This window comes from Plecotus auritus, assembly GCF_963455305.1.
Source record: "Plecotus auritus genome assembly, chromosome: 7".
Lineage (NCBI taxonomy): Eukaryota > Metazoa > Chordata > Mammalia > Chiroptera > Vespertilionidae > Plecotus > Plecotus auritus.
In genome coordinates this window covers 78,015,126-78,029,702 of record NC_137774.1, presented here as the reverse complement: position 1 = coordinate 78,029,702, position 14,577 = coordinate 78,015,126, and the positions used below count along the sequence as shown (strand labels likewise).

The 14,577-nt window shown below is 40.1% G+C and overlaps 1 protein-coding gene across 2 annotated transcripts in view; it reads left to right on the top strand.

Moving 5' to 3' along the window:
- The window catches only part of GRIN2A (glutamate ionotropic receptor NMDA type subunit 2A), a 389,186-nt gene that overhangs the window by 262,471 nt on the left and 112,138 nt on the right, over window positions 1-14,577 (top strand). For both annotated transcript variants that reach the window (XM_080677101.1, XM_080677102.1), the window contains one exon: window positions 11,774-11,888. In XM_080677101.1, the coding sequence (XP_080533227.1) occupies window positions 11,774-11,888 (115 nt within the window). The remainder of the gene's footprint in view (window positions 1-11,773; window positions 11,889-14,577) is intronic.

Here is a 14,577-nt window from a genome sequence, read left to right as displayed (position 1 = left end):
GGAAATCCTTAGAAGGAACAGTAGGGGATGACGTATTGCTAAGGGCTATAACGTGAGGTATGGATTAAAAGGTAAGATTAACAGGAAACACCATGTGGCAGAAATGGAGCTTGAAATTAGACTTGCCCCCCCCAAAAATATTGGGTTTAGATTGAACATAATGAGGAGGGAAGGCATTCTAGGTGAGAGGAACAGCATGTACTAGGAGACGGGGGTAGGACCAAGTATAGGGTTATATATTGGGAGGGAGAACAGGAGATAGGATCAAATATTGCAGAGCTGGAAAGAAACAAAGGATATGCAGTGCCATGCCCATAGTTTTCAGAGAAGGTTAACTGAGGTTCAGAGAAGCTAAATAGCTGGCACAGCTTAATTCAAAGTCTTTGGAATCTATTTTGGTTCAGAGAGTCAATCGACCTCTTAATCCAGCAAGGATTAATGTTGTTTTTAAGTGACACAAAACCCCAAACATAAAAGTGGCTTAAACAAGATAGGCATTGAGTTCTCTTTTCTGCAAAACAAGTTCAAAGGTGGCCCAGATGCCAAAACCAGTTTGGCTCAGTGGATAGAGCGTCAGCCTGTGGACTGAAAGGTCCCAGGTTCGATTCCGGTCAAGGGCACGTAACTTGGTTGTGGGCACATCCCCAATAGGAGGTGTGCAAGAGGCAGCTGATTGATGTTTCTCTCTCATCGATGTTTCTAGCTCTCTATCCCTTTTCCTTCCTCTCTGTAAAAAATCAATAAAATATATTAAAAAAAAAAAAAAAAGGTGGCCCAGCGCTTGTGTAATGCTCCATGGTGTCAGGGACCCAGGCTGCTTCTGCCTTGTTACTCTGCCACCCTCAGTCGGTGGCTTTACCTAACAGTGACCGAGATGGCTGTTCAGGCTCCAGCGATCATGTCTGTGCCTCGCAGCCAGCAGGAAGGAGGAAGGAGCAGAGAAGGGCCCGTTCCCTCCCCATGAGGTACTTCCTATAAGTTACACATATCATATCTTCTCTCTTTTATTGGATAGAACATAGACACATGGTCATGCCTAGCTCCAAGGAAGGCTGGGAAATGTAAAGTTTATGATAAAAGGCTATGTGCCAGCTAAATATGGGGGTTTCTATTCCTAAGGCAGAAGAGGAGAGAGAGAGAGGCTATTGATGGACAAACAAGTGTCTGACACCCTCTGTAGCCTTTGGTACCAACCTAAAAATCCTTTGGGCCTTTGTTCTTTCTCTGTAAAATGGGAAAATCCACACTTAGTTCTTAGGGTGAAAGTTCATGAACAGATGGAAAATAACTGGTACCACACTTAGCACATATTAGGTGCCAAATACATTTTAGTCTTTTTCTTTAAGAAGTTATTAGTCACATATTCAGGGAGGTGGGACAAGATCCTAGGTCTCCTTATTTGAAGACCAGAATCCCTCCTGTGCATCAGCATGGGGGGCAAGTTTCTTAATTGATTTCTGGCTTATTTGTTTAAATAACTGATATAAGCAGTAGATTTTTCCCAAATATTAACTTAAAGGAAGTCCAATATATAAAAGATTCAAGCAGAGGTGGAAATCCTAGAAGCCTAGTGTCTTCACCCCAGCATCTCCTCTGTCTTAGAGTTACCTCATCAGATCCCCAGTGATCCATGGGGCACAGACTGACACCCACTGGATGGAGAGATAAAGTAGAACTCATTGGCAGAGGGCAAGAGAACATGACAAAGAACGGAGACTTTTTATCCCTTCAGTGAACATGCATTGAACATCTCCTCTTCACCAGGCACTGTTCTAGTTTCTGGAATGTTGATATAGCCAAGAACAAAATAGACAATTGCCCTGTTCTCATGGGGCCTATATTCCAGGGTGGGATGTCCAGAAATTCTTGGATAAAATCACACCTTGAATTGACCCATATCATCTCATTCTATAAACCAGTGGTCGGCAAACTGCGGCTCACGAGCCACATGCGGCTCGCGAGCCGCGGTTTGCCGCTCTGTTGACTAATGAGTTTGCCGACCACTGGGATAGGGGCTTAATCACAAGGAACAACAACAGCCTGTAATTATTGGAATCGAGAGTCTAGGTCAGTGGTCGGCAAACTCATTAGTCAACAGAGCGGCAAACCGCGGCTCGCGAGCCGCATGTGGCTCGCAAGCGCAGTTTGCCGACCACTGCTATAAACTATTGGGGGGTAGGAAGGCAACATTTATGCACAACTGCCTGTTTGCAATCCCAAATAATTTGGAAGCATAGACGCAGGTGAGCTCACAGAAAATGCTTTTCACATTACCTAATTTTTTTTGTCTCTCTTGAAATAGATGCTCATTACAAGGATGGTTCCATTGGTCTCAGTTCCAAATGATTAGATGAGGCAGGCATTAGAGGTTAATGGTGATATATTTGGAGCTACTTTGACAGTGTTACAAAATACTATCCAGAACTTCAAGATTGTCCAGATCCCCAACCAGGTTCCTGAAAGAATCACACACATAAGGAACAAGAGGAGAGTGAGATTCTGAGAACCACTTTAGTAATGGACACTCAGGCTTCCAATAACTCCTGATGAGGTAGAGATAGGACATGCATCTTAGACCCTACTCTATATGTTCTGCTTCCCGTGTAAACCTTTGGCCACATGGTTCAGGTGTGCTGTCTGCCTGGGGAGGGGAAAAGGTCATATTTACAGAGTAAGCTTTGTCCTAACTTACTACAAATTTCAGACTTAGAAGTTGTATTACAAAAGACAGCATGTGGAACATGTACCCAAAAGTCACCTTTGTCTGAGGTGTACTCACCAAATAGAGACGAGAAACCAGAAGAGGTGCAGGGCAGGCTGGCACCGAGTCACCACCCTTGCACCATATGCTGGTCTGGGGGTACTGAGGGCTCTGAGCTATCAGATTAGCTCCTCCTCTTTCCTTGGGGCAGGGGCCTAGGGGACTCATTGTCTCCCTTGGGGAACTGGAATCAGCAGCCACAACAACCCTCCAACATCTGAAAGAAAGCCTCTAATCTCAAATTTTAGGAGAAGAAAAGATAATTATGTAAAACCATGGCAACTGCTACCATCATTTGTTACATGACAAACACTTTGCCGGCCACATTACATACCTTATCTCATTAAATGTCATCTAATTTATCCCTATAATTACACAGTGATGTGGCTAATATAACCTCACTTTTACAGAAGAGGAAACGGATGCTCTGAGAACTTATACTTACCTGGGATTGAAAGCCACAGAGCTGAAATCTAACCCAGGCTCTCGGATTCCAAAGCCAACTTCTTGCAGAATTGCCTGTCTGAAGTTGCTGGCAGGAAATAAGCATTGGATGAGAAATTTCCTGGAGGCCTCTGTCTGCTCATTCATTTAGTCAACAAATACTTTTCAGAACTTCTTCCAAGACACACATTCTCTTAGGTGTTTTAGAATCGCAGCAATCAAACAAGGATCCCTGCCTTATGGATCATACCATCTTCTGTTCTAATTATTTTTAAAAAATTCACTATTGCTCAGCCAGGACAATTAACATTATTTTGTTTTACTTGGCCACAGGAAGGTTGGAGTTGAAAGAATAAATACTCCCCTCTTTGTTAAAGCCCAGCTCTTTCTTTTTCTTTATGATGTAGTTCCTGGGTCTGTTTTGGATGATGCTGGGCTAGAAAATGCAGGTCTGTGTGTTCAAGTTATTACATTTCTATCCTGACATTTAAGTCTCAGCTCTGTGGTCATGCCTTCAATAATTGTTCAGAAGAAATGGGAAACCACCAAGGAGTATAAGAAACTGAGCCCTGGGCAAAAAGGAAAGTGCATTCATTCAGAAACTTGCTGAAAAGAAATGTGCAAGGGTGTGTCTGGGGAAGTGGCAGTGCAGGAGTTGGGAACTGAAGGGTGATAGCTTCATGACTCTGTTCTAAAGAGAGGGGAGGGTTCATGCCCATAAGGGAATGCAGATGCAAGGATGCTAAGTGAGACAGCAAAGGCGAGAGGATTTCAAACCTACAAGAGAAAACTGGGAAGAGCAAAACCATGGGAAAAAATGATAGTGTCTTGAGAACTTAAAAGAGGTTAAGAAACCAGTGACTCTTTTGGAAAAAAACAAACAAACAAAACAAAACAAAACAAAAAACACACATGTAAATTAAATGACAGAGGAAAAATGGTGACACCCAAAGCACTTCACAGAGGTATTTAAGGGATAGTGCGATTTGGGAAAAGGCCCCAGGGAATGTGGCAAATGGCAAAGCAGATGGAAAATTAACCTAAAATTGAGAAACACTAAATGGGTTATGGTGGCATTTATGAAACAGTAAGAGAATTAAAGTCTGAAGGGAAATGGCGAATAATAAATATGTCTAGAGAACATTCCAAATAATCAGATTTTGGAAGTTAAAGGAGACTTACCACTGTAAGGCAAAAGAGTGAAAATAGAAATCTGGAGGAATGAGACATTTTAAGCAAAGTTGAAGGAGCTGCTGTGGCCCATATGCAGCTGGCTTTTGACGAAAGGACAGAGGGACCCTGGACATGAGTGTACTGAGTGGCAGTGGTAAGCGTGGTTTTAGAAAGATCAGCTTGCATTTGGGGTGGAGTGTTCGAAAACATGTCAAGGTAAAAAAACAGTAAAAAATGCACTGAAAATTTATCTAAATGTTAGCTGCTATTAGTTAGGCAACAGCTTTGTACCAGGCATTGTGCTGAGCATTTTATGTGCACTATTGCTAATCCCACTCCAAACCTGGGAGTTAGGTATGTGTTATGTTAAATCACATGAAAACATCATGGCTAGTTCATATGGTTTAACCTAGTTCGTTTTTACAAAGAAGGAAATGGAAGCTAGGTGGATTTTAAATACACTGTCCAAAATGACGTATCTGGGCAGTGGTGGAGCCGGTTTTGTCATACACGATGTAGAAATAGTTCGTTCTTTCATCCATTCTGAGTATATTCATTCAGCACCAGCTATGTGCCAGACACTCTACAGCACCAAACAGGGCAGATGCAGTCGCTGCCTTCATGATGCATACAGTCTATTGGTTTAATAAGAACCACACTCACCAAAGCCAGTCTAGAACAGCTGTCCAATAGACAGATACTGTGAGCCGCAAGTCATTTTAAATGTTCTGGCAGCACTTTAAACAGGTAAAAGTTAATTTTAGTAATAGATTTTATTGTACCCAATATGTCTAAACTATTTTGACATGAAATCAATATCAAATTACTCATGAACTCTTTTAAACAATTTTTTAATACAAAGTCTTCCAAGTCTAGTATGTATCGTGCCCTTATGGCACATCTCTATTCAGACTAACAATGTTTCAAGTGCTCAGTAGCTGGTGGCTACCAAATTAGACAGTGCAGGTCTAGAGAGAACATGACATTCTGGCCCAATTTTTTTTAAAAAAATATATTTTATTGATACCTTACAGAGAGGAAGGGAGAGGGATAGAGAGCTAGAAACATTGATGAGAGAGAAACATCGATCAGCTGCCTCCTGCACACCTCCCACTAGGGATGTTCCCGCAACCAAGGTACATGCCCTTGACCGGAATCGAACCCGGGACCCTTCAGTCCGCAGGCCGATGCTCTATCCACTGAGCCAAACCGGTTTCGGCACATTCTGGCCCAATTTTTGATAGTCATAATTATACAGGAAAAATGGCCTGTTTCTCAGTGTTCTTTCTGATCCCCACACAACATCATAGGGCACGAATTGCAAGCAAGTAATGTTTCTTTCACTTGGACTTTAGCTTCATATTCATAAGACTAGATACCAAAGGAAACTTGTATGTAAGTCATATACAGGGTGGGCAAAAGTAGGTATACAAGACACAGAGTTTATTCTTGTACTAGAGGCCCACTGCATGAAATTCATGAATGGATAGGGTCCCTAGCGGCTGCCGGCTGCTGGCCGGGACATCCCTTCCCCAACCACTGGCCGCCAGCCAGAGCCTCCCTTCATTCCACGCCGCCCCCTCATGGTCAGTGCACGTCATAGTGAGTGATCGAACTCCCGGTCTCCCTGTCGAACTCCCAAGGGGACACTTTGTATATTAGGCTTTTATATATATAGATTATTAGTTATTAATTATTTTGTTATTTTCCATACGAACAACTGTAAACCTACTTTTGCCCCACCCTGTAGGTTTGCACACTTTTTGATTTAGTGTTGGGTATATCACTAACTATAAAACACAACTACTTGACACTTTACCATCAATGGGTGATGATGACATAGAAGTGGACCCTCTGCAAACTCTCAGAGGCCCCCCCTTCTACATTTTCCCAGCTTGCTTTCATGTATTTATTGCTCCTGATAGAAATTTTAAAAGTGTAATTTGAAGCTTAGCAGCAGCCAGAATTTCTCATATTTTATCTGGTCACTAAATGTTTATCATCAATTTTTGAGAAGTAAACAAACCAGTGATAAAATTTTACTGTTTTATACAAGTGCCCAGCAGGTGTTAATGGGAACTAAGCAATGGGGTGTGCAATGATATTTCCCTAATAAAGAATTTTGCTTTGGAACAAGTTTAAATGGGAAGAAAGCCCAAGGAAATATGGATTGTCCTTCCTAGAAATTGGATGGGGGAATTGAAGGTAATAGGTACTTACTCCCTGCCAACTTTATAATGAAATTACCTTTCAGCAAAAATTTGTGTTAGAGTGTTGTATTTTTCTCCCAAGGAACTGAAGATCCTTAATAAAAAAGAAAGAGAAGGAAGAAGACAATATTAACACTGAGTATTTGGACTCATTGATCCAGAATATTTAATTTTAAAGGAACACAGAAAAATCTGAAGCATGAGAATTTCCATATAATTGTTCCCATAAAATCTGAAGAAGAGTGATTGCATCTAAATAATCACCCTGCTAATTCCATCTAATTGCACTACAAATGGGAGAGAAGGGAATGAGTGGAGGAAATAGAGATTGGGAGTTAAAGAAGAAGGGGTTTAAGTAAATTCAACTAGGTACCTGGGTACTCAACAGCACATGCTGGCTCCGTGATTAAAGTGGTGACCGTGACCTTTAATTCATACAACATAGTCCTGTGAATGACTCTCTCCAAGACACATGTCTAAGTCAAACCGAAAACATTTGTTCTCTGGTCTGCCTTTTCCAAACAGATAACATATGGAATATTTCCAAACCTCTTGATGATTGAAAAGTTTTTCATTTTCACCCTAATGAGGGCTTTAGGTAGATCCAACCTGAACGCTATTTATCTCAAAGTGTTGGATAAGCAACACCTGGCTTGGAGCTCATTGGATTCAATTAAAATAAAAAAGAAATTCAGTGAATTATCTGGTCTAACTCTGAGTTTGGGAGCAGCTACAAAGTGGCTTGGTAACAGATTTTCTCTAGCCCAGGTAAAGGACACGAGTGGTCTCCCTCTGAGTCTTTATGTTGAAATTCCATGAACAGAGTTCTGTCCTGTTTCATGGTTCTGTGCCTTTGACTTTTCAGTTTCTCCATGCAGTGCATCTCCTTGCCGTTCACCTGGCCAGCCCTTGCTCTTCTTCGCAACACAACCCAAACATCTGCCACTCTGTTTCCTGATTTTAGCCTGGCCTCCACAATAGAATTGCCACTCTATTCCTTATGTTCTTTACCAACCTACTTAGTACATATCTGTAATTTTACACTTACTGCTCTTCTTAAAATTGATTTTAGGCAGAAGAAGGAGAGAGAAAATGTGTGTGTGTGTGTGTGTGTGTGTGTGTGTGTGTGTGTGTGTGTGAGAGAGAGAGAGAGAGAGAGAGAGAGAAAGAGAGATGTAAGAGAGAGACATCAATCAGTTGCTTCCTGCACATGGTCCCACCAACCCAAAACCTAGGTATGTGCCCTGCCTGACCAGGAATTGAGCTCACCACCTTTTGGTGCATAAGATGATGCTTCAACCAACTGAGCCACACTGACCAGGGCTACACTTACTGTTCTTTATTGCAATTATTTGTTGCAGATATATAGGGTGTTCCTAAAAATGCATACACACTTTGAATGGTTACAAAGTTAGTGTTTATTAACATACAGTTCATTTTCAAAATTTAAATGAATCTACAGAAATGAATAAATTTTTTTTTGTCAACACCGATGGTCATTCTGGTCCAGGCACTGCTGATAACACAAAGCAATGGAATCACAAATGTCAAGAATCATTGCTTTTGGTATTTGTGTGCCCTTAATTTGTTAACTGTTTCCAGTTTTTTATTGTAAACTTTATGTTTTATGTATCCCCATAAAAAAGTCTAGTGGATAAATTTCCTTTGTTCAAAGCTTAGTCTGGCTTCACCCATTATTTCAAATCAGTTAAACCTTAAAAGGAATGAAAATTAAGTGAGTTATCAGCTTTGAATAATTATAAAGGCAGTGTTTGTACTTCAACTGAGTTTCAAACTTCCAGTAGCATTTTAGGATGAATTTCCTTTGTTCAAAGATTAGTCCGGCTGAAAAGAAAGAAACATCAATTAAGCTATCAGCCGTTAAAGCATGTATACATGTTTTTGGGACACCCTGTATATTTGCTTATTTTTGTACTATTTTCCTAGCATGGTTCTTGGTATGGGTTGTGACAAATAGTAGCTATACAAAATGTCTATTAGATGGGTGGATGAATGTATTGAGGGATTGATGGTCATGGATGGATGGATGGATGGCACTTCTGGAGATGATCTGTCAACACACTCTACCACCAAACATTCGCTCTGCTCAGTGGTGTGCCAGATAATGTGATAGAGCCAAAAATAACCATGGGGAATAAAACCAAAATAGTTAACTTGGAAATAGCTTAATTTAGACCCCAGTTAGTATTTTGAAAGCTGGCTGGTAATGAGGAACTTGACCAAATTCCCAATCCATGCAAATTGTCTTCTCAAGGATCTCAGTAAGGGAGTGTGAAGTGGAACACTCCTTGAATGTGCTGCCTGGACCACATCCATTCAGTTCATCAGATACAGCCAGGAAGCAGCAAAGGATAAAATGACGACAACAACAAAAACCCAGCTCTGATTATCGAGATAATGAATGTTTTTTAACCATAAACAAAAATGTTGAAGTTGTCTTCAAATGCAAAGAAGCATTTTTACTTATGCTTCTATTGGCAACACATCTGAGTGCATCATACCTCCCCTTAAAACATTTCATGAATCCCCACAGCCTTCTGAACAAAATCCAAACCCTCAGGGTGTCATCCAAGGTCCCTTATGATCTGGCTTCAGAGATTCTCTCCAGACAAATCCCACTGCCTTCCTAAGCTGGTCTCTACTTCCTCTAGCATGTGTCACTCACTTTGTTGAGTTTTCTTAAGATTATTCCCCTGCTCAGAATCCTTTTCTTCTCAGTCCCTTCACTCCTCACAATTCCCCAGGAGCCCTCCCTAAATCCCTTAAGTTGAGTTAGGGGTCATTCTCTATGTTCTCACAACTTACCACACTTACTGTCCATCAGTACACAAGCGGCATTCTAGTGCTATCATTGTTTATGTGTATGTGTTACTGAATTATAAGAATGTGGGTAAGAGGGCAGACGGGCACTGTGTTTTTTTAATTTCTGTATCTATAGGACTCACCATAAGGCCTGACACATAATAGACATTCAGTAAAGAGTTGTTGAATCAATAAATGTTCTTATTAGAAAATGATCTGAGATGCCTCAAATGTCCCAATAAAATAGTGATTACTCTGCTGCTTCTTCTAAAAGAGCAGTGCTTTATGCTAAAAACAGTATTTTTGTTAAAAATGGAAAGTATTTGCATAACTTTGGAGACTACAAAGATACACAAAAGAAAATAAAACGTATCTGTAAAATTTCTATGCACAGACAAGCCCTATCTTTATCCTCTTTTCTGCTTGATTAACATTAAATACTGCGCATTTTTTCCATACCATTAACTTGTCTTTAAAAACATGATTTTTTTTCTTTTTTATTTATTTAAAATTTGTCTTTATTGTTGAAAGTATTATAGATGTCCACCCTTTTTACTTGACCACCTACACCCCACACCTACCCCCCAAATGACGCATCTAGTGCATTGAATGGATACACAGTCCTTGTTCTTTGACTCTGCCCCGTTTCTTTATCTTGCCATTCTCCCCACACACAACACAGCCAGATCTCCTGCAGCATGACGGCCTAGGGAAGACCAGTTAGGTCAACCTGTCTTTTTGGAATTTTTCTGTAGTCTAGTATTCCTCTTTAATATTTTACTACTTTATCTACTTTTAGTGTCAAAGGAATATAAACCAAGAAAATACTATTATTGGAGATACTGTGTCTGTCTGGGAAGTCTTTGAATGCTTCAATCCAACATACTTTATTTATTGAGTGTCTGCTTAGTGGTGTGTTTTTGTGGAAGTTGTTACCAACATCACATTTTTCTCAAGCTGCAAGAAAATGTGGACCTTTGGGGACTCCCAACCCAAAGGCTGGGATATGAGCCCTGCCTTGCCTCCTCACCTGAGTCAACCTTACTGCAGGCTAGATGGCTTTGAGGAGTGGTGGTGATAGGAGTGTTGTAAGACAGACAGATGCCACCTGCAATGAAAATACCTCTGCCAAAAGCTGACTGCGGAGATATTATATAAGAAAGATAGTGAAGCGTTGTCCTTAATAACCTATTTCCCTCACCCTCACATCTAATCCATCACCAAATACCTCCAATTGGTCCTATTTGTTGCTGCTCCTACTCTTCCTTCTCTTTCTTCAGGGCCACAACAGGACCAAAGCCAACATCAAATCTAACATGGCTAATGAGTACACAGTAACCAAGCCCCCTATATGCACTCTGGTCCCCTTCAAATCCATTCTCTACACAGCCTTCAAGTCATGTTATACAAGGAAAGTCTGATCATGTCACTTTCCTAATTAAAACTTTCATTGTCTTCCATTATTTTAAAACAAGATGGAACTCCTTAACATGGCCTGAAAAGCTTTGCATTGTTTGTTCCTATTCATCATCTCAGGCACCCCACATCCTGCATTTTCCTGTCTCTCTCAGCTTCATCCTCACAGGTTTACATTCAGTCCCTCATATGCACTACCACAGGGCTTTTGCACATGATGTTCCCTTTGCCTGGAACATGCTTACATCTTTTCTAGTTAATGCTGACGCATCCTTCAGGGCCAGCTGCACTTCCTTACAGAAGTCTTGTCTGATGACTCTTGTTTCACTTTCACCTAGCACACCCACCTTGCTATTGTAACGCTGACATAGATCTGTAATTAATCAATTAATGCCTATACTTTCCCTTAGACTAGAAGCTTCATGAGGAGAGTGATCATGTCTGTTTCCTTATTTATCCCCAACCAACTAGGTGAGTCCTGGCACGTAGCAAATGTTCAATAAATATTAGTGGAATGAATAATGAATGGAGGGGAAATCATGTCTTTGAAGTTGTGGATCATGTGGTTTATGAGTTTCCTTTAGGGAAGCTTGTTAAAACACGATAGAACATGCTTTCCGATCCTTTTTAAGGTCGTTTGAACAAGGTATATGGATCTGGCAGGACAGAAAGACTCCATTCATGTGCTAATTACAGTCGATCACTAAAGCCTGTACAGGATTGGGGATTCTGAGGATGAGTGTAGGCTCATGGAAAAGAGCGCCTGGTCAGGGGGCAGTGCCGGCATGCATACTAATCCTTCCACAGATAGAGGCTGCTTGAGATGGGGATGGCGTCGTGAGTGTACACTTTTTCAGTGTTACCCTGATGGTGGCCTCCACTCATTGGTTTGACACATCTCTTATTCTTCCCTAAAAACATTGTCTATCTCTCTTCCTCTTTCTAGATTTATGGTCAATGTGACATGGGACGGCAAAGACCTGTCCTTCACTGAGGAGGGCTACCAGGTGCACCCCAGGCTGGTGGTGATTGTGCTGAACAAGGACCGAGAGTGGGAAAAGGTGAGTGTCCTGTGTGCTGAATGCAGGGGAGGGATGAGAGCCTGGGAAACCAAGGGCTTGAATTACTTCTTTTTCCAAATCTCTTCCCATTGAGCCACTCCACGTCCCATCCCATGCAGCTGCCTTTGCAACAAGGCAGCTAAATAGTGTAAGGTGCAATGTTTGCTTCCCCCGGGTACACTGTGTTAATTGTGTGCTGTTCTCTATGCCGGGTCTCAAACCTCAGGAGGAAGGGTCCTTGAAGGATTTAGGATAATTCCAAGGTGGTGAGATTTTGTTCAGATCATTGCAGTAGCAGATGTTGACTCTATAGCAGTGATCACGCCAGTTTGCCTAAACCTCATAATTTCATGTTTACACATTTAAGCATATGGTTGAAACCCCTGTATTTTCATTTACTTAGTCTTTTATTTTAAATCAACTAATTTCCAAAATTTAAGTGTGCCGCATCTATAAAGCATAGGTTGAAGAGGAAGGTTATATTGTTTGTAAAGTACATTTTCTAGTACATATATATTAGTTATAAAAAATAACTGTGCATGAAGACAATCATCTCACATACCATATAAACCATGTCCTGAGCCAGAGAGGGGGGATTTCACAGGGATTTACAATTGATGCCATGCATACAATGACAATATCTGTCCCAGTTGCACTCTCTCCTCCCCCATAATTGAACTCTCAAATTAGTCACCACCAGATCACATGAAGAATGAAATAAAAGAGACTGAAAAGGAAGCCTATATTGTTATCTCGTCTTTTTTGACAAGCAATGCATGACCCCAAACTACTTCAGCAGCTTTATCTCCAGTTTGCTCATCGGGTGGAGACCTGAGAGACTCTAGGGGAGCAGGAAGACACCAGGTGTAGTGTGGGTACCGTACTATAGTTAACAAGGTCAGAAGAAAATACTGTACAACCATAGCATTGACTTTGGTGGGGTTGGGCAGGGGATAAGGACAGATTCCCAGAAGGGAATGAGGAAGCTTTGGAAGACTTTGCCTGCTACATAGGGCAGCTACAAAACACACATTCCTGCTAGTGCACTTGGAAAATTCACCAATTAGACCAATTCTACATAAGACAAGTTTAAATATATTTTAAAAGATTGAAATAATCCAAAATGCATTTTTTTGACCACCACAATATTAAAATAAAAATTAATAACAAAAATATATCTAGAAAATCAATAGATGTTTGAAAATTAGGGAACACACTTATAAATAACCCATGCATCAAAGAAGAATTCAAAAAGCCATTATAAAGTATTTTTGATGGAATGACAATGAAAATACAACATATCAAAATTGGAACAATAAAGTTGATGTGCTAAGAGGGAAATTCATAGCTTTAAATGTTTATAATAAAAAAAAGAAAATGAAAAGTCAATGATTTAAGCTTCTTGATTAGGAAGCTAGAAAAACGAGTAAACACTAATGAAGTAGAAGGAAATAATAAACATAAGAGTAAAAATTGACAAAGTAGAGCACAATATGTAGACATAATCTAACAAAGCCAAAAGCGAGTTCTTCGAAAAGATTAAGAAAATTTGTAATTCCTAGCAAGAATGATCATACAAAAAAGGGAAAACATAAGTACTAAAAAACAATACTAAAAATGCAAGAGGTGATATCATCACAGACATTACATATCCCACAGACATTAAAATTATTTTTTCTTTTTTAAAAAATATATTTTATTGATTCGTTACAGAGAGGAAGGGGGAGGGATAGAGAGTTAGAAACATGGATGAGAGAGAAACATCGATCAGCTGCCTCCTGCACACCCCCTACTGGGGATGTGTCTGCAACCAAGGTACATGCCCTTGACCGGAATTGAACCTGGGACCCTTATGTCCACAGGCCGACGCTCTATCCACTGAGTCAAACTAGTTAGGGCTATTTTTTCTTTTTTAAAAATATATTTTTATTTATTTCAGAGAGAGAAAGGGAGAGGGAGAGAGAGAAACATTAATGATGAGAGAGAATCATTGATTGGCTGCCTCCTGCATGCCCCCTACTGGGATTGAGACTGCAACCTGGGCATGTGCACTTACTGGGAATTGAACCCTAACATCCTGGTTCATAGGTTGATGGTCAACCATTGAGCAACACTGGCCGGGCAACATTAAAATTATGAAAATTTTATGCAACAAATATGTCAATGTAGATAAATGGGCAAATTACTTGAAAATCCACAATTTTCCAATACTGACACAAAAAGAAATAGACAATCTGAATAGCTCTAAATTTGCTAAGAAATTTAATTCATAACTAAAGACCATCCCATTTAAACAACAAGGAAAAAAAAAACAACAACAACAAAAAACCCTGGCCTAGATGGCTTCACTGTGAATTCTACCAGAGATTTTAAAAAAGGTATAACACCAAACTACACAGAGTTTTTCAACAAATTATTAGTCATAATCCAGCAATATATTAAAAAGGATACTATATCGTGGATAAGTGAAATTTACCTTAAGAATGCAAGATTGGTAAAGCAGAAACCTATATGGTCATCTCAATAGATGCAGCAAAAGCATTAGGCAAAATTCAATGCCCATTCATAATAAAGAAGGTAGATCTCTCAATCTGATAAAGGTTATCTATGAAAACCCTATAACTGACATATTGTCTAATGATGAAATAATAAAAATAGATCTACAAATATACATTCAAATTGTTTGGTG